Source organism: Serinus canaria, chromosome 18 (assembly GCF_022539315.1).
Source record: "Serinus canaria isolate serCan28SL12 chromosome 18, serCan2020, whole genome shotgun sequence".
In the NCBI taxonomy this organism is placed as follows: Eukaryota; Metazoa; Chordata; class Aves; order Passeriformes; family Fringillidae; genus Serinus; species Serinus canaria.
Window position 1 is genome coordinate 10,823,824 of NC_066331.1, and position 19,909 is coordinate 10,843,732.

At 57.4% G+C, this 19,909-nt stretch overlaps 1 protein-coding gene across 1 annotated transcript in view; it reads right to left on the bottom strand.

Moving 5' to 3' along the window:
* NTN1 (netrin 1) overlaps positions 1-19,909 on the bottom strand; it is a 79,156-nt gene that overhangs the window by 1,168 nt on the left and 58,079 nt on the right. The window contains exons 3-5 of the mRNA XM_009094626.4: positions 17,083-17,232; positions 14,809-14,862; positions 5,033-5,107 (exon numbers count right to left, since the gene is read on the bottom strand). Coding sequence (XP_009092874.2) covers positions 5,033-5,107; positions 14,809-14,862; positions 17,083-17,232 — 279 coding nt within the window. The remainder of the gene's footprint in view (positions 1-5,032; positions 5,108-14,808; positions 14,863-17,082; positions 17,233-19,909) is intronic.

Sequence of the window (19,909 nt, forward strand, 5' to 3'; positions counted from 1 at the left end):
AGAAACTCTCAGAAACCTCAGGGAAAACTCTGCCTTGTAACAGTCCAGTTTTCCCCCCTGGGCTGGTGGTGGAGGAGCATCCCCCTGTCTCTAAAACCAAGTGACTCCAGGCTCTGGGAGGAAGCAGAGCTCTGCAGCCCAGCACAGCTTTTTAACACGTTGCAAAATATATGAGGTATTTTTTTTTCAGAGCGTGTCATGGAGGCCAGATGCTTTCATTAAAAAAAAAAAGGGAAAAGGAAAAAAAACAACCCTAAGCTCTGACCATGTATTTCCCTGTCTGGTGTGAAGGTAACAAAATGTGAAGAGTAGCCAATTTTTATTTTTTGGAAACAAATCTTTCCAAAAAAGCTTAAACCTTTGACCTGCCTGGGTCCACACTGACAAAATGGAGAAAATGAATGAAAAAGGAACTGGAGAGAGGTGGTTACAGGAAACTCTGCTCTAAAACACACAGTCTGTATTTTTTTTTATGTCAAGGCCCCTGTCTCTTATTTTTTCCCTTTTTATTAATGAAGTGGAAGGAGTGAAAGCTTTGAGGAAGGCTTGGCTGGGGCAGGCACAGCTGCCTGCCCTGACAGCTGGATTTCTGCCCACAGCCTCACATCCAGGACGCTCTGTTCCTCCTGAGCTGGGGCTTGGAGCCCGGCTCCAGGGGTGTTTGCCTGGCTGGTTCAGTGCTGAGGTGGGACCAGCATCTCCCAGGGGACACCGGACATGCAGGCAGGCAGAAATGGGCCAGGATGAATTTTTGGAAGCACCTAAGTGGGATTTAAAGACTCCTTTCCCATGAAGGAGGTTTCAGTCCCTTCCTGATTTGGGGCTCTGGCTCAGCTGTGCCCCCCCAGTCCAAAGCTGGCCTTGGGGCTTGGTGCTGTCCTTCAGCTGCCCTCTCCTGGGACAGAGCTGGGCTTTGTGCTGAGCTAACTGCTGAACCCCTGCTCTGGCCTGTCCCTGTCCCTGCATCCCTGGCAAAACATCCCTGGGGCAGCAGATGGAGGGAGCTGATAGGGGGGGATGGTTCCTCCTGTGATGGTGCTGCCCTTGCTGTGGTGTCCTGGAGCAGGAGAAAAAAATCAAAGGAGCTGCAGCTTCCATGGCTCCAGCTGGGGCTGGTGACACGGGTTTCAGTGAGATGGGCTCTGGCCCAGGCTGGTGACACTGGTTTCAGTGAGATGGGCTCTGGCCCAGGCTGGTGACACTGGTTTCAGTGAGATGGGCTCTGGCCCAGGCTGGTGACACTGGTTTCAGTGAGATGGGCTCTGGCCCAGACTGGTGACACTGGTTTCAGCAAAGAGGAGATCCAGCCCAGCTCCTGATCCCACCTCTGCTCCTCCCTGACCTTTGCAAACTCTGGGCATCCAAACCCTGGGGGCAATCTGGGGTTCCTGCATCCCAGGCACTCTCAGACATGCAGAGATTTTTCTCCAGGTTCATTTCCCTGCAGCCTGCTCTGCTCCCCAGGGAGCTCTCAGGCAGCAAAGGGGCCTGGGGAGCAGGGGGACAGCAGGGGGACAGCAGGGGGACAGCAGGGGGACAGCAGGGTCCTAGTGAGGGCAGGGGCTGCCCCAGGAGCCACATCCCACCTGACACTGACACTCCTGAACCACAAATCACACCTGGATGGTGCCTTCCAGCCCTCACCACACTTTGGTGCTTTGCCAGGGTGACAGAGTGGTCCCTGGGCTGGGGGAGGGGAGGGAGGGTCCCTGGTCCCCCCCTGCATCCCCAGAGCTCAGGGATGCTCCTGGCTCCCTGAGGCCTGGCTGGAAGCCTGCAGCCACAAGAAAGGCCCAGAGGCTGGAAGCTGGAGATGAAAGCCCAGGGGTGGATGGTTTGATGTTAATAAAAACAAAACCTAGCCCAAAGCCTCCAAACAACGTTTGAGGGCAGCTGCTGGAGGCTGAAAGCAAAGCAGTGCCTTGTAGCATTCAGAGATCGTGAGTCAGGGCCCCAGACTCCTGAGGCTGCCATGAAAACAGGGTGGCTGGGGAAAACCTAATTATTTAATTACTTTTTAAGTTTACATTTGGGGTTTGTGATAAATCTCCTGAGTTCAAGGCTTCCCCTGCTGAGGCTGACTCAGGGCTGGGCTGCAGGGCCAGTCCTGCTGTGGAACCCTGGAACATCCCACACATCCCATGCACAGCCCTGTCTGTGGGAGGCTGGGCACCATCCTGGGCTGGCCCCTGGACAGATCCCAAGGAGGGGCAGTGGGACAGAGCACCTGGAGGTATTTAACATGGCCAGGTGGGAGGGCGTGCTGGGGACAGCGGTGGCAGGCCCAGATGTCCCAGTCCAAGGCAGGGTTCTCCACAGGCTTGGCTCCCCTCTCACTGCACAAGTGGAGTGGAGTCCATGTGGATTCTATTCCAACCAGCAGCAAAAGGTGACCCCGACACCATCTGGGTTTGGGAATGTAAAGGGCTGGCTCCTCGCTGGAGCAAAGTGTTAAAATGTGATTTTTTTTTTTTCCCCCCTTTTTTCAGTTTTTAATTTATTTGGCGGCGGCTTTGCCTCGCTCTGGTTGCCAATTTCCTCCTGGTTTAATATTGGAGATTTATGATCCCTAATCCCTGGGTGTGCCCTGCTGCTGGGGGACCCTCACTGCCCCGGCTCTCTCCCTCAGCACGTGGCTCCAGCAGGGATTGCTCAGCCCCAGGAATGAGATTTCTCCACCTTCCCAGCAGTGCAAGGGGCTCTGAGTTCTGGGGCTGGTGCTTCCCCCCCGCCCTGGGTTTTTTTGGGGATTTGGGTTTTTCTCCCCCTCCCTCCCTCTTTTCAAGTTGCCTTTTGAAAACAGATTTTGCTTTTTTCCAGCAGCCCCTGCCAAGCTCCTCTCGACAAAGGGGGTGACTAAGAGAAGGCTCTGCTGCAGGAAGGATTTTTTTGCTTTTTTTTTTCCAAGGGCAAAGTGAGCAGATGATCTCACCTTTCGGATGAGGATTCTGTTCCTCAGCCCCGTTCCCTGCCCAGAGCTGGGATGGGGATGCAGGGCCAGCGTGGGACCACAGTGCTCCTACAAGACTGTTCCAGAATCATCCGTGCAGGATCAGCCCTGCTGCAGCACAGGCAGCTCAGCATCAGGGGCTAAATGGAGATTTAAAAGCTCCAGGTTTCCTTTACCCCAGTCACACCCCACAGAGAGCTGGAACATCCCCAAAATCGGGCAGAAAATGTGGCACCGGAGGGAGCACAGGATGTTCACATCTCACCTGGATCAGCATCACCTGCTCTCATCAGATAACCCTGGGAATCTCCACCCTCGGTGGGTACAGCTGGAATCCCTTCTGCTTCCCCGGGATTTAAGTGCCCCCACCCCAGCAAAGCCCTCTTCTCTCCCTGCTTTTCTGGGAGCTGAGCGGCCCTGCGCTCCCCCACGCAGCCAAAAAATCCCAGAAAAAAGCTTTTCTGCCCCTGCTCCTGCCTCCCCCTCCCGAACCTCCCGCCTGCCCTCCCCCCGTCCTGTTGCACTCCAAATATTTGCACCCAAACCCATCTCGCGGGGAAAAAGCCCGAATTAAAATAAAAAGGAAAAAAACCACAAACCCGACAAAAACAAACAGATACGAAAAATAAATAAGGGAAAATATCCCCTTTGAAAGGCTGAATGAAGCGGGGAGCTAAAAAGCCCCATTGAGGAGCGGGCGGATGATAGCTCCGATTGAGCCCGCGGGAGAAGGAACTCTGCTCAAGCTAATTAGGGCCTTTTAGGACATTCAGCCCAGCGATGCCAGCAGAACGGTGAGGGAAAGAGCCTCCTAATTGGCTTCCTGCTGGGGTGTCAGTCCCAAAGTCTTTATTATCCCTCCCTGCACCTTTTCAACCCTTTCTTCCCTCTCTGGCCCTGGTGAAAGCCTGGGCTGCCCCGGCATCGCTCACCCCGCTGCCTCTCCAGCACGGTTTGTTCTCAAAAAAGCGAATTGCCGTGGCTGTGGGGCTGGCTGGGGCTGTGGGGGACCCTTCCACGGCCAGGAGGGTCGGGGGCGAGCACCCCAGTGCCAGCACTGGGACAGTGTCCCCGCACCTGAGCCAGCCCCAGCACATAGCCCTGGCTCACTGGTGAAGCTGCAGGAGTGATACTGAGTGAGAAAAGAGAAGGGAAAAGCTCATTGCAGCTCCCCTGATCCCTGCTCCAGGGGCACCTCGTCCCTATTCACTGGGATCTCCTGCCTGAGACACCTCTTGAGCCACCCACGCCTCCCCAGGGTCTGCCCACAGGGCAGCCCTAAACAGAACTGGGTGTGAGTGTCACCCAGAATTCCAACAGATCTGGGTGTGAGTGTCACACAAACCTCCAACAGATCCAGGTGTGAGTGTCACCCAAAATTCCAACAGCTCTGGGTGTGAATGTCACCCAAACCTCCAGCAGAACTGGGTGTGAGTGTCACCCAAAATTCCAACAGATCCAGGTGTGAGTGTCACCCAAAATTCCAACAGATCCGGGTGTGAGTGTCACCCAGACCTCCAACAGATCCAGGTGTGAATGTCACCCAAACCTCCAACAGATCCGGGTGTGAGTGTCACCCAGACCTCCAACAGATCTGAATGTGTGTGACCCAAACCTCCATCACTCAAACCTCCAACAGATCCGAGTGTGAGCTGTCCCAGGCCTGCACTGCCCTTTGAAGTTTCCTGGGAATTATGGGGGGATTGGATGCAGGTGACAGGGAACTGCTTGCTGCTCATCCCCACAACAAAAGATGTTTTAATATTTATAAATATTCAAAAGCTGTGGCACGTAAGCGCACGTGAGAGGGGACATGGTGTCATCATAACCCCGAAGACACTGGAATACCCTTGGAAGATGTGAGTGTCCTGCAGATATTGGGACAACCCCCAGATGAGGGTCTGCACTTAGGTGTGCTCTTGCCAAGTGACAGGGCATCGCTGCCCAGGCTGCCCCCCACACCTGGCAAGGTTGGGCATTCCCAACCAGCACAAAGCCAGCTCGGCTGTGGCTGGGTGGCCCTGGGGACACCCCCGTGGGGAAGCTCCTGCCCTGGATCCCCGTGGCACTGGGGACACTCACCATAGTCCTTCTTACAGTACTTTTTCATGTTGATCTTCAGCTTCCCCTTGGAGGCTTTGCAGTACGAGTCACAATCTGCGCGAAGAGAGGGGGAGGGCAAGAAAACATTAACAAAACAAATTAGCCTTAAAAAGCAGAAAGCGCTGGGGGAAGGGGAGCACTCCAAGCCGCGGGCTGCCGTGAATAAGCAGCGTGCCTGTGATATCCATCTGCCGGGCCCCGCTCGGCTCGGCGGCGGGGCCATTGAGAAGCCCTTCCTTTCTAAAGAAAGTGCTCACAAAGGAGCCCGGCCTCCTCCGCCTCCCCCGGCCCGGCTTCCCCGGCCGCCTCTGTCTTCCTGGGAGACCCGGGGGCCTCCCTTATTGTGCCACCCAGAGCTTTTGAGAGCCACACAAATTCCCGCTGTTCTGCAGCTCCCACTGGAGCCCGCCCGGAGCCCACAGAGGCCCCATTGTCACCCCTAACCCGGGCCGGTGTCAGCCTTTGGCATTCATTGCCGAGAGATTCGGGCTGGGGTCACCCCGCCACAATGCGGGTCACAGAGGAAATTAGCAGCCCATGAAGCATTAGCAAAGCCTTTTGGTGTCCACTCTACTGAAGTGTGCAAATAAAATACCCCAGGAGGAACATTTCATTTCTAATGGGCCCCCACGGCTGGGACACGCTGGCCACGGGCAGCCGGCGGAGATGCATGATCAGAGCCCCAGCCATGCCCATGTCCAGGATGCCACCATGCAGAGGGACGTGGCTGCCTGGTGTCACTGAGCTCAGGGGACAGAAACATTCCTGATACAATGCTCTGGTCAGATGTCCCTGAACATTGAAGGAGGGGTCTCTAAGGGAACTGAATGTCTGTGCAGTGACCTAAGAACCCAGGAAGCTTCCCCTGAACTTCAGGGGAGCAGGGACAGCCAGGTCATCGGCTGCTCTGCCAGGCTGCTGGCACCACCCTGCCCAGCCCAGGCTGCTGATGTCCTCAGGACACCTGTGTGGTTGTGATAAAGCTGCTGATGGTTCTCCCTGGCACAGGAATCCTGGAGCTCTGTGGATGTTCACTGCTGCTGTCACACCTCAGCGCTAGGCAGAACAAGAGGTGACACAAGGACAGGTGGGCAGGGACAAGCCTGGAAGCTCTGGCTGCACATCCCTCCTGCTCTGGCCAAACCCAGGACACGCTGGCCAGAAGCTGGCCCAGAGCACCGGGTGGGCAGCAGCTCCCACCTGCACATTCATGGCTCAGCCCTGAGGGACCTCCAGCAGGCAGGCTGGCAGAGCACACCTGCAGCACATCCTCCCACAGCCCCACTGCTGCTGGGATCCAGTCCAAGAAACAGCAATCAGAGACACCATTGCTCTGGACTCCAGGCCAGAACCCTCACAAGAGCAACCCCAAGTCACCTCTGTCCCCACAGAAACACCCCTGACACAGCTGAGCTCCCCATCCCTGCACCACTGCCATGGCAGTTCCACTATACCTAAGATTACAGACCTGCTGGGAATCCACCCGAGGCTGTCTGGCAACCAGGGGGGCTGTGGGGTGGTGGGACAGCTGCCCCCACACCCTGCAGGACAGCACCCATGTGGCAGCACCCACAGCCTCTGCTCCTCCCAGGGTGACAACCTGGGGCTCAGGACACCCAGTCCAGCCAGGGCTGACCTGCTTTGCCTGCACACCCCTGGCCTGTCCCTGTGCCTGTCCCTGTCCCTCTCCTGGTTCCCCAGCCCCAGGGGCTGTGCCAGAGCCCCAGCTGGTTTGAATTGGGCTGGCCTGGGCAGAGCCAGCTGCTGTAAATCACCGGGAATCCCCAGATGCCAGTGCTGCTTTCCTGGGTGGGGGATCTGCTCCGCTTCATTTCCTTTGTCTCCCTCGTGGAGGGCTCCTCTGCCTCCTGGGTGACTTGGAGATCCTCTGGGGCCTCTCTGGGAGGGGAAATGGGATTGATGAGCCAGGCATTGAGCTCTGTGGGTGTGTGTGGGTGGTGCTGCGAGGCCACTCTGCCTTCGGGACAGTGCACAGAGGGGAAGCTGCAGGATGTGTCAGGGACAGACACCAGGGACTCTGCAGTCTGGGCTCTGGGGAAGATTTGCTGAGCTGCTGTTCCTCGCTGGGGAAGGGATGGGAGGAGAAGGTGGATGTGGAGCTCAGAGACTCATGGGTGTGCACAGGAGACACACGATGTGAGACTCTTGCACGATTTGTCCCCAGATGTTTATGACAAACCTCAGGAGTGCCGAGGCTTGTGCTGCCTGGCTGTGACAGATGCTCTGCAGGTCCTTCTCTCCCTTCTCCGTGAAGCTGCAGAGGATCGGCCTGGGACAACCTGCCCGTGGGAGGAGAGGCCAGAGCCCAGCCACAAAGCAGGCTGAGAATTCCCAGAGCTGTCTGAGGGACACCCTTCTGCTATGGGGTGATCAGTGTCCAGCAGGTCCTGCAGGAGTGGTGAGGGGGGCAGCAGGAGGGGCCCAGCTCTGTGTCCCGCTGTGTCACAAATGTCCCCTGCTCAGGGGGCAGAGCAGGGCTTGGTGCTCACCCTGCTGCTGTCCTGCCCATCCTCCTGGCCCTGCCCTGCCTGACCGGAGACGTCCTGAGCCCCTCTCAGCCCGTGTCCAGCCCAGCCACCCCTGTGAAGCACCCAACCCCCTATGCAGAACAAATTCGTGGGGACATCCCAGCCCCTGCTCCCAGCCCTTTCCTCTGGGCTTGCTCAACTGCACAAATATTCCAGTGCAAATCCCGGTTCCAGAGCCGCGAGCCCAAACACAGCCAGCCCTGGGTGGGTTTTGGGTCCGCCCTGCATCCTGCCTGCCCCGGGCTGGGGGAGCAGCAGCTCCCCGCGACGAGCAGAGCAGGAGGGGCGGGAGGGGCCGCTGGAGCCGCTGGCTCGCAGGGGGAGCAGGTGGCGGGCGGCTGCTTCGTGTCGCTCTCAGCTCAGTAAAACGTGTCAGCACAGCCTTCAGCAGCTTTGCAGCTCAGCCCATCCCCTTGATAGAGCTAATTCTCTGTCTGGGCAGAGACTTTTCACAGCTAAACACCTTCTTTGTTTTGCTTAATTTCTTTCTTTATTTTTTTTTCTTTGCAGAAACTTGAATTTTTTTCTGTTTAAACATCTTTGGTTTGGGGGTTGCCTGGGGTTGCTGTGATGAGGCTGAGAGCTGCGGGTGCTGAGTGCCCATCCCGTGATTTGTTGATGGATCCCGCTCTGCCCAGGGCGCTGATGCTGCCGGGGCTGGGCAGGAGGGAGGTGCCAGCAGCAGAGCTGCGGTGCTGAGTGCTGCTGCAGGGGAGACCCTGCATGCACCAGGCGCCTCTTGCTGCACTCGCAGCTCCAAGCTCAGCTCTGAGCCGCTGCGAGAGCCACATGTCGGGAACGGAAATTAAAGGCCCCTTGATTCTGACATGATAGAGCGATTAAAGCCACATTTCTTGGCCTGGGTACCTAACTGGAAATGCAGATATAAGGCTTACATCCCCAAGGGGATTCAGATTTCTAATCCGAATTTATGCAGCTAAATTCCTATTGATTTCCCCCAGGTAGGGCCCTAAATCCCTTTGTGGGCTGCCATCCAAAATGGAGGTGTTGTGGCTTAGGAGGGAGCCCCGGCCCCGACAGCCTGAGCCCAGCGCTGGGGGTGAGGGGCATCTTCCTGCCCTCCCTGCCAGGGCTGTGCTCTCGGGGGGCTCTGCAGGTGGGGTCTGGCTGCCCCCATCTCCTGTTGCCACTGGTGGGGATGTGCAGCCAGACTGAGCCACTCAATGAAGGTGCAGCCCCAAATATCAAATCCTAAATCCGTGATTCCCTTACCAGAGAGGGCAGGACTGAGAACACGGGAGTGGGGTCTGCCTGGGGTCCCAGACACCCCCAGAGTGCGGCAGGGCAGACCAGCAGGGCTGGCTTGGTTTGCTGCAATGCAAGGGGAGGCTGTGGTGAACAGCTTTTGGGTTCCTGCCCTTTTCTCTCCCTCCCCAGAGCTCCTGGTCAGAACTCTCTGTGCATGAGCTGCCCCTCACGATGGGGGTGAGCAGCAGTGACCGTGGGGGACATGGCAGCTTCCAGCTCCCCTCTGGCTCTGGCCAAATCTGAGCTAAACTTCTCCACAGGCAGCCCTGAACCTGCACATTGCTGCATCCTCCAGCCTGTGGCCGGGGCCTGGAGGAAAAGTTCCTGGAGCAAAAGGGGGTGCCTGGGGGGCTGCCCTTAGGGAGGGCAGGGGCAGTAATGTCATGTGTCTGTTTTTGGAGCTGAGTGTAGGCTCAGAGCTGGGTGCTCAGAATGTTCCCCTGGGCATGAAAACCTTTCTGTGAGCCCCCCAGAGGAGCCCAAAGGCAGCTGGGAGCCACATTCCCAAGGGACACGGGATAAAATGCTATCCAGCCCTGGGGCAGGAGAGGATGGTCCTGTAGCAGTGGTGGCAGGGATGCCTTTGGCTCTCAGAGCTCCGGAGATTTCCCCAGATGATCATGAGCTCCTGCTTCACTTCCCACAGCACTGAGGCTGCCCCTTGCTTCCATCCCAAAGAATTATTTTACCATGTCCCCCATCAGTCCCAGGAATGACTGCTGGAGTCATTTGGAGAGCTCCAGCCCTGCACAATCCAAGCTGCTGGCTCTGGGCCTGTGCTGAGCACACGGCCTGGGGAAGGAGGGGGAGCTCTGCAGGATCCCTGTGCTCTCCCAGGTAGCAGGGATGGGCTCATCCCCGTGTCACAAGTGCAGGGACTGCAGCCTCAGGCTCACAGTGACCCAGAGGGATCACTGCTGTAATTTAATTTGTGCAGGACTCCACTGGGAGTCTTTGTCTCGGAGCTGGCTGCTTTGATGTAAAGAAGCTTTAATAAAATAGCAAAGCTAAGGCAGAGAATCCTTCCCAGGTTATTCATTTCAGCAGTGGCATCGCTTGTGCTGTGCTTTGCTGCACCCTTGTCTGGCCACTGAGTGGACGGGGGCCTGTTATCACTAAACTGGCTCTGTTAACACTAATTGGCTCTTCTCCTCTCACCTGGCTGTGACCCTGCTGTCCTGCACGAAGCCCTTTGCAATTATCATGTGCAAATTAGTGCCCTATCTGCCTGGGCAGCTGCAGGACAGCTGGTGTCCCAAGCAGGGTCTTGGGCGTTCCTCCAGCATGGCCAGGAGCTGGAGCAGGGAGCCACATCCCTTCAGGCCAAGGACATGGGATCAGCTGGGGCTGGGCTGCTCCAGCCGTGCCTGCTGTGTTATCTGGGGCATGGTCCCCAGGTGTGAAGCAGTCTCAGCCTGTGGACAGGGATTCCAGGGCCCAGAGGGTCTGTGCCCAGACATGGTGCCCAGCAAGCCTCTGGCACTGGGTGATGTTTAACCGAGTGGCCATGGTCTGTCCTTGGTCACCTCCCAGCAGGGAGCAGCAGTCCCCAGGAGCTGGCAGGGGCTTGTCCCACCAGCTGAGGGGGGGCTGTGACCAGTGTGCCAAGGCAGAGGCACCTGCTGAGCATCAGAGCATCCTCTGCTCTCCAAAGCAAGTGAGGAGCCCTTGGCACCAGCCCAGGAGTGCGGGGGCACCTAGGCCAGCCCTGTCCTGTGCCGGGCACAGCCCCCACGGCACAGAGCCGTGCCACTCCCCGGCAGGGCAGGGAAAGCCGGAGGAGTAATTTCCAATCGTATTCATTTGTTTGTTTTGGTGCTTTGCAGACCCAAACCTTCCCCCGGTTCCCCGCTGCCATTCCTGGCAATGGACACACAAAACCTTTCCTGCGGGATGCCACCTTGGGAGCACCTTGGGAGCATCCCGAGCCCTGCCCGCAGCGGCTCCTCACAGCCAGCGTGTCCCCAAAATGCCCCGTGCCCCGTGCCAGTCTGGGACCTCGCTGCCTGTGCAGCAGGAGGATCCCGAGCTCCCGGGCAGGCAGAGCAGGGAGCGCCGATCCCAGCGGATAACGGCCATTAACCTCTCCCTTGGAACAAGAAGGTGCAAATGAGCCCACAGTAGTCTCCTTTCTTCTGGCTGAGCAAGATTGATTGAAAAACAAATTGGCGCAAATAAAGCATGTAATTAGATTAAAGCCTCTCGCCTGGAGCGGCTGGAAAGCGGCAGAGAGGGATTCCCGGGAGCCCGCAGGCCCTTCCCACCTCCGCAGCCCCTTCCAGCTCCGCGGCCCCAGCGCGCCCTGGGGCCGCCAGCCGCGGTGGTCCAGCAGGACCAGCAGCTCCAGGATGTGACCAGGCTGTCCCCCCACATTCCGGCAATGTCCTCGCAGGCCCCTCGGCCGCTCCCTGGCTGGGGTGCCTTTGGTCCCTTCCTGGTAGCGCTGGGCACGGGCACCACCGCAGGAACCCCCAGCGCCAGTGGGGGTTCCCTCCCTGCCTCCGGAGCTGCCTGGGCCGCCTTGGGGATGGGGATGAACGGCCTGAGGGGGTTTTGGTGGTCCAGGACAGGCGTGGCCTCAGCAGCACATCCCAATGTTCCCGGGTCTAACGGGAGCAGGAGATGGCTGCTGGAGACAGCCCAGCTGTGCCAGACACCCACTGGAAATGCCGCTCTGGAAAAGCCTGCACGGGGAGCACTGCACTGGAAAACAAGCACTGAACTGGAAAACACCTCACTGGAAAACTCCCCACCAACACGGGCTTTCACAGCTCTTCCACACCACCCTGCTCCCTCCTCAGCCCTCTCCCGAGACTGGCTGCACATTTCCTATCCCTTCCCACAGGGTTTTTCCGGTGTTGAGCCCCAGGACACGCTGGGGACAGGGGGTTTCAGATCCAGGGGATCTTGCCCTTCCGAGAGCCACTGCCAGAACTGAAATACATTCCTAGGAAAACGTCTGTCCTCGGCAGACGAGCACCCCATAAATCCCTGCCTGACAGCAGCTTCCAGCCCGGGGGAAAATCACAGTTTTCTGTTCGGGACAGATGCAGAAATAGGGAGCTGGTGCTGGGACAAGAGCCTCGGGTCTCCAGGGGGACCAGCCTCTGGAAAGGGCCCAGGATGGTGAGAGGGAGCTTGTCAGTCCTGACTCTGGAGCTCGAGGCTTGCCTGTGGTGGGATGTGGGGATAAAGGGTTGCAGGGAGTGGGGTGCAGGGATGTGGGGCTGGAGGGATGCAGAGATGTGGGGCTGGAGGGATGCAGAGATGTGGGGCTGGAGGGATGCAAGGATGGAGGAATGGATGGATGTGGGGCTGCAGGAAGCCCAGCACTGGGATGATGAGAGCACAGTGCCGTTGTGTATGAAGCTTATCTGCATCTCAGCAGTTTTGGGGGGTTGTTTTAAGTTTTTTCCTTCAGACTTTCTGAGCTCTTTTGAAGCGACCAGGAGCTCCCTCACTGGAATCCCCTCTCCCTTATTGTGCTCCCAGCCATTCACCGGGATCACCATGAGAAACCTTTCAGAGGAGCTGGATGCTGCTGATCAATCAATCACTCAACCAATCACACAGCCAATCCATCACCTCGCTTACAGCTGGGACAAGGCAGAGAAAGCCCGGGCAGGGCTGAATGAATTCCTCCTTTGGATGGGTACAAAGCTGAGCCCAGATTTACCCCAGGGTGAATGAAACGAGGATTTCCCCTCCTGCCTGCGCCGCAGGGAGCGGGGCAGGGCTTTGTTCCCCGGCTCGGGATGCTCCCGGCTCTCCGCAGAGCTGTCACTTCCCCACAGCCGAGGCTCGGGCTTTTCTCCCTGCCAGTGCTGAAACGAGCTCCAGCTCCTCAGGGAGGGCAGTTTCTCTGTTCCCGGTTCTTGGGGGAGGATTCAGGCTAAAATTTGGATACCACAGCATACAGCCAGCTCTGCCCCGGGTCTCCTCTGCCCTCTGGGAAAACTGCAACCTGCAGCCAGAGCTGCTCTGGGTCTGGGGAGGCCAGGGATCCCTCAGAGCTGGCTTTTCCCTTTCCTGCATTTACATCCAGCCTCTTCCCCACCAGCCAGGAACAAAAGGGCCCAAAATGACATTTGGAAGGGCCAGATCTGGTTTTGAAATTGCAGAGGTTGATTTCCAGGGGAAAACCATGGGGAGCTGCATCAATCCAATCACCTGGTTTTATTTAAGCCCCCTGGCTGAAATCATCCATTCCAGATAATCATTCCCCAGAAAATCTGGATTTGATTCAGATAAGACAAGGACTGACTGGCAGGTTTGTAAACCTTTGTAAACCCCCCCACTGCTATTTTTGTTTGCCCTTTCACTGTGGTCTCTTCTGTCTGAGAGGGACCAAAAAAGCACCAGAAAACACCTCTTGCCTGGCAGCAGAAATGAGGAGCAGCCCCTCCTCTTCCTCCAGTCTTCCGGCATGGGAGAGCATGGATGCATTTCATCTAAACAATCCTCTTTTGGCCTGTTTTCCCAAACTGATTGGGACCCCTGAGAGGAAAGCAGAGCCAGGCAGGACCCCCCACACCAGAGCTGACATTGTCCCACCCCTTGTTCCAAGGCCAGCTTGGCCCCTGCTCCTCTGCAGTGGGTGATGCTCCCTCAGCTCTTGGCCACAGGAAATAGGGCAGCACCTCTCCCACAACTGCCTGCACTCAAAGTCTCCCACTAATTGCTTTTCCCATCTTGTTTCCAAGCCCTTATTCTCCCATAGCATGGGAGCTCTGGCTCGCAGACATTGATTTAGGAATTTGTGAAAAACCCCACAGGTTTCAGCAGGGTGGGGGTGGGAGCTGAGAGATGCCAAGACACAGCACTGCTGGATGCTCCCTGTTGAGGAAAAGGGATGAAATATGGAGGGTTCAAGCTCCTTGGACAAAGCAGTGCTTAAAATCTCCAAAACAAAATCCCAGTGAGAAGAATTATGATGGGATTCTGGGCCTGATGGATTGCTCAGCTTGGCTCAGATTGCCAGCCTTTGCTGGGCTTTCACTGGGAGAAGGCTCCTGGGGGGATGCCCTGGTCTCTGGTCATCCCTTTGGGCAGGGAATGGGGACATCTGGCCCTCCAGGGACACAGGGATCCACAAGGCACTGCTCAGGCATTTCCCATCCCTCCAGGACCATGGATAACCCACTCCAGCCTCCAGCCAGAGCTCCTGAGCTAAGGAAGGGCTCTGACCCTGCTGGGATATGCTAAGTTATCAGCTTTATGGAGTTTTATGTTCTCAGTTATCAGCTGGGCTTTGGACCCCAGAGCAGCCCCTCTCCCATGGCAGGCTGCAGGGGTGCTGCTGTGTTTGCACGGGGTAAAACCTGTCCCTTCAATCAGTCCCTTCAGTCAGTCCCACAGAACCCCTGGAATCAACACTGGGAACTGAAGATTCCAGAACTGCCCCCTGCTCCTGGGTGACAACCCCTGCCACAGGCCACAGCTCAGGGATCAATCCAAGGTGACATCTGTCACTTTTAGTCCTTATTCCTTAATTTATGAACTCTCCTGCACTGCTGAGACAAAAGTAAACAGCTTTTACACCTCCAGTCCTTCAGAGTTGGGACTCAAATACCCGGGAAGCTCCAGGCAGCAGCACAAGACGAGTCAGCCTTTGTGGGACCCTCTGGCCCCTGCTGCCATCCCCTGGTCAGTGCCATCAGTGACATGGGGGACAGCTGTGCTTCCACTCGGATCCAGCACTGGGTAACCCCCCTGTGCTCACAGGTTCAGCAGGAAATCCTCCAGCACCTGCCCTGCACGCCGGGGAACGCAGGCTCTCAGGATGCTGCCCTCGTGTTTCCAGCACGTTTGGGCATCAATGCAAAGCACTCATCCCGGTAGGAGCAGCAGAATTTATGCCTTTGGTGCAGTTTATCTCGAGGGAAGTGATTGCAGAAGAGACAGTGAGCGCCGAGATGCTCCAAAAGGAGAACGTACCTGCAGGCTCCTCGGCGCTGCTGGCGGCCGTGGTGGGCGGAGCAGCCGGGATCTCTGCGGGACAGCCGGGCAGCACGGGACAGACAGGAGACAAAGGAGAAGGAGCGGTTATTGCAAACCCCAGAGAGCCTGCTCCCTGCCCACGCTGCAGGCTCCCCTCCCAGCCGTGTCTGCCAGGGAGAGCCCCCCGACCAGTACAGGGGAACCGGGGAACCAGGCGTCCCTCAAAGCTGTCATAAAGGGGGTTTTTAACAACAAAAGAAAAATCTGGCTTTTGGCTGCGTGCTGCACTGTGCCCAGCCCCCGTGGCTGCTGTCACTGCCTGTCCCTGGGCTGTCCCCTCCAGCTGCTGCCAGCTTGGAGGCAGTGCTGGTGCTCCCCTGGTGAGAGGCAGGGTGCAGGTACAGCTCTGCAGCTCTGCTGGGGTGCAAGGGGTGCCTCCCACATTTAAAGGAAACACAAACACCTCTGGTGCCAATTCCCTGGTCCCTGGCTCTGATTTGGGGCCAGCTTTGCAGAGCTGAAAGCACATCATGCTCTGGGGATTCATTCCCAGGCCTGGCTGTGTTTGCTGGGAGGATGGACCGTGGATGGATAGAGGGAGCTGCACGGTCCCAGCTGTGCAGGATGCTCGCCTTGGATCCCAGCTGTGCAGGGTGCTCCCCTTGGAAGTCCTTCCTGCATTCAGGGCACGGTGCTGGCATTTCCCTGCATTCCTGGGAATCCTGGGGGGGAACACCCAGGAATGCATGGAACACCCACCAAGGCAGGGCTTGCTGGGGGTGTGGGAGCAGCTCCTAGGGCTGCAGCCCAATCAGCACCCGGTGATTTTTGGGGTGGCTCACCTTCGTGCCATTAAACAAAGCACAAGCCATGGTGCATGGCCAGGCAGCACTGGGAGCCAGCACAGCCATGCCACAGCTGGGCTGGGGTGCTCATGCCAGGCCTGTCACAGACCCAGGGTGTTCTTTTCATGGCTACAAGTCTCTGGGAACAGGGAATTACCAGCAGTGGTAAATCAGAGAGTGACTGTGCCCAGCCCCAAACCCTGGATGGGCCATGTTGAAATCCTGGGCCTGTCTTTATTTAGTGCCATGAATCCTGAGGGAGCTGATGCAAGGAACAATTTGCTCTCTGATTTCCCCTGGCCCTAGGGAATGATTCATGATAAACCTTTGTGCACACTTGCTGCAGAGCAGACTGGAGCCACGGCTGGAGGTCTTGGGGACAACAAGCCTCTGCTTTGGGCTCTTGCTGTCCCGTTGCAACATGGGGAAAAATGAATATCAAGTGGCCCCAAACCACCCTGGAATGTGTGTTTTCCTCAGCAGGAGAAGGTGGAGAAAGGGTCTCTGCCCCAGAATTTGGCAATGGCAGTGCTGGGGGGGGGGCAATGGTGTGGGAACAGACTGTGGGTCCCCAACAAAGGCTGGAATCTTTTAGCCTTCACTTTTCTTGCTGGGCCTTTTTCTCCTTTTGGCAGCAGGGAATTGCCCCTTAGGGGAGCAGTTCCTCCTTCCCATCCCATTCCATGCCAGGCACACTAATTTTGATCTTTGTTTCATTAGGGGAGATGATGTCCCACAAGGAGCATGAGCCACTGGAAGATCCAACAGCAGCAAACCCCCCAGGCAGCAGAGAGGGGCACAGGGCTGAACCCCTCCTTCCCAGGCAGTGAGAGCTCACAGGGGCTGAGGGGATCCAGGTGTTTGCAGAGCAGAGGCTGCCATGGAGGCGTTTTGGGAGCTGTACCTGCCTTAGGAAGGTAAATTGAAAAGCAAACACAAGGAAGCCAAGGGTAAACCCACCCACGGGAGGGCTGTGGGAGTGCAAGAGCTCCTTCAGCAACCCGGGGCTTCTCAGCTGTGATGGAAACTCCATCAAAGGAGCAGCTCCTCTTGTCTGAGCTCTGTGCCAGTGCAGCACAGCCTGATTTTGGAGAGAAGAATCTGTTTGTAGCGATCTGCTTTAGCATCCAGCCCTGATGTGGCACCCCTAAATAAATGTGCTCCTGGGGCACATCTGTTCCATGCAGCAAAATGGAATTCCCAGTGAACCTGGCTGTAGATGCACTCACAGAACCCCCTCAAGGAGGCAGGAGAGCTGCTGGAAGCTGCGGTGGGGTTTGGACTACGTTTGGGCAGAGCAGAGGGGTCCCCAGGCAGCCCCACCCCCGAGCGCTGTGGGGTTCGGCAGCCCCCCCCTAGCAGAGGCTCCGGCAGGTTTTTAAGGGTTAAAGTCTCTACTCCACAAAAAGGAGGAAGATCCACCTACTTATGCAGGGGGCGATGGGGGAGCGGCTCTGCTGGTAGCCCTTGGCGCAGCGATTGCAGGTGATGCCGGTGACGCCGTCCTTGCAGGGACACTGGCCCGTGGTCTGGTTGCAGGTCTGGCCAGCAGCACCCACGGGGTGACAGTCGCACTCTGCGGGGGACACACGGCAGCAGGGTCAGGGGAGGGCACAACGGGCACCGGTGGCGGTGTGGCATCGGCGGGGAGCGGGGCAACTCCCCCGGCACCGCTCCATCCTCTCTGCCCTCCGGCAAACCCCCGGAACGAGCAGGACCAGAGCTGGCGTTTGGCACAGGGGCTGGGGGACAGCGCTGGAGAGGGGGTGGCCCTGTCACAGCCCCGCTGCGGGGACAGAAGTGCAGCCAGGATGACAGATCCTGGGTGACAGCCTGGGGGTGCATCCCACGGGCACAAGTGCTCACCCATCGGTGCTGAGATCGGGAGTCTGCAGGATTTAAAGGCAGGGGAGCAGCGCCACTACCCCCACCCAGCAGCCCCAAACCGCCGGGGGCTGTGGCAGGGCTGGTACAGAGGTACAAACCCAGCAGGGTTCCACCAGCCCTCAGCTCAGGCAGGAAGCAATCGCTGGAGAATTCATTCCACGAGCACTCCAAGAAAAATCAAAGCAGTCCTTTCAGAGCCCTTCCCGCTGAGCAGCATCCCTGGCAGCTGGCACTGCGGGCACAGGAAGGAAATGCCCTTGTGGGATGCAGGCGGGCTGAGGACCTGCTGTTCCCGGCCAGATGGATGCAGCCTTGACGGCAGAGCCGCACAGATGTGAAGGGTTTGGCAGGGATGTAAATACTGCACTTGAAAACATTCACCATCTCATTTCCCACAGTGGGACTTTACCGGCACAGCTGTTTGGGGGGGAAAAAAATTTAAAAAAAGGCAAAAAGAAGAAAAGCCAAAAAAAAAAAAAAACAAAAAACGGAAAAAAAAGCATCAGGGCTTGTTATCATCGCAGCTCCAAAAGGATTACGGCCTCGCACATTTGTTAACAGCCCTGATTTCTAAGAGCTGCAAGCGCCGTGCCAGACTGTGGACTGCCCCTGCTGAGCCGTGGCAGGGACAGGCAGGCAGGCAGGAAACGTTCCTTTTCTTCTGCAGCATCCCCGGGAAGGAGCCAGCCAAATCCCTCCCTGGGGAGCACTGATCCCGCTCTCCTCCTGCCCCTCAGGGGAGCTGCCTGCCAGGAACAGGGGCTGGGGGAAGCCTGTCCCACTGCCTGAGCCCTGGAGGTGGCTGCACTGGGGTCAGGGCAGGGCGAGTGTCCCCAAGGGCACCAGGGGCTTCAAACCCCCCAAGCCCCCCAGACTGGGCACACCACTCCCAAGAGGGCTTTTCCTGGACCCTGCACCCCCCTGGCCCCCCAAACACCCTAAATGTGCCTCATTTGGGGACAGCAGAGCACATCCTATGCTGGTTTTGGGTTTCCAAGTGTTTGTGTTTGGCTGCAGGCTCCCTCCAGGCCAGCCCAGTGTGATCCCGCACCAGCAGCCCCCAGTCTGACCTCACTGGGCAGCATCCAGGGTTTGGATGGTGCCTGGAGCACCCCTGCTCTGGGATGTCCAACTTCTCCCTGGGGACATCCAGAGCTCCAAACTGCCACCAGTCCTCACCCCACAGGTCCTGGGTGGGCAGAGGCAGAGTCTTGCTAAAACCCGATGATTTTTCACATGAGAGGGAAAGAAACCCCTCAAGAAACCATCAAAGCCTTTTCTCCCTTCCCCCTGTTTACCTAACAGTTCTGATTTGGGGTTTTTGATTAAAAGTCTCTCTCTACCCCCTGCCCTGAGCTCCCACTGGGGAACAACTCCTTGCAAACCTGCCCACAGCAGAAATCTCCTTTTCTAAAGCTAATTTAGATTGGAAATGTTTTAGTGGGAAGTCAGCGTGGCTGGTGATGAGCAGAGGGATGCTGAGGTGGGAAAACCCTCACGCTGCAGCCCCAAGGGATAGCTCAGGTAATGCTGGGGGAGAGGAAATTAAACCACACGAAGTGAAAGCTTGAAGGAGGAACGGGAGAGAAAAGAGTCAAAGAAGAGCAGAGAGTCAGGAGTTAAGACAAATACAAGCAAACCAGGGAAGGGTTACCCAAGGAGAGGCAAAGGGCAGGAGGATGGGGAGAGCAGCCTCATGTTGCAGGAGTTCCCTCGGGGCTGCCGCAGGCAGAGCCCATCCTGTGAGGAGCCCCCGGGTGAGCAGATCACCCTCATTTCAGTGGGACTGCTCCGGGGAAAGAGGGAAAAGGGGGAAAAGGGAAAAGAGGGAAAAAAAGCCCTGGTGATGAGTAAGATCATCAGGCTCTTGAGGCCGGGCTGAGAGCACAGAGCACTCTTTGGGCAGCACAGAAATCAATCAATCAATCAATCAATCAATCAATCAATCAATCAATCAATCGAATTTCTGCTTCCTTCCCTCATGAGGCAGTGGCTCGGCCAGCTCGCCCAGAGCTGCAGGGTTATTTTCAGAGCAGAATCTCCCTGAGGTTGTCTCCTCTCTCCCCAGGCCGGGCTCTGTGAGGGCTCTGATGTCCCCACGTGTGATGTGATGTGTCCAGGGCTGCAGAGGGCACGAGTGGCAGAGGGTCGGGGACCAGGATTTCACCGGAATGAGATCCCGGCGATCTCTGCCACACCGAGGGGAAGATCCTCTCTGGGTGACGGGACGAGATCTGTGTCACCTGTGTCACCTGTGTCACCTGTCCCCAGCGTCCTCCTGGCCCCAGCCCGCCGTGCCAGGTCTGTTCCCAAGCTGCGGGAAGCAGGGCGCTCAGCGCTGCCGGCGCGGGAGGCAGGAGGGGCTC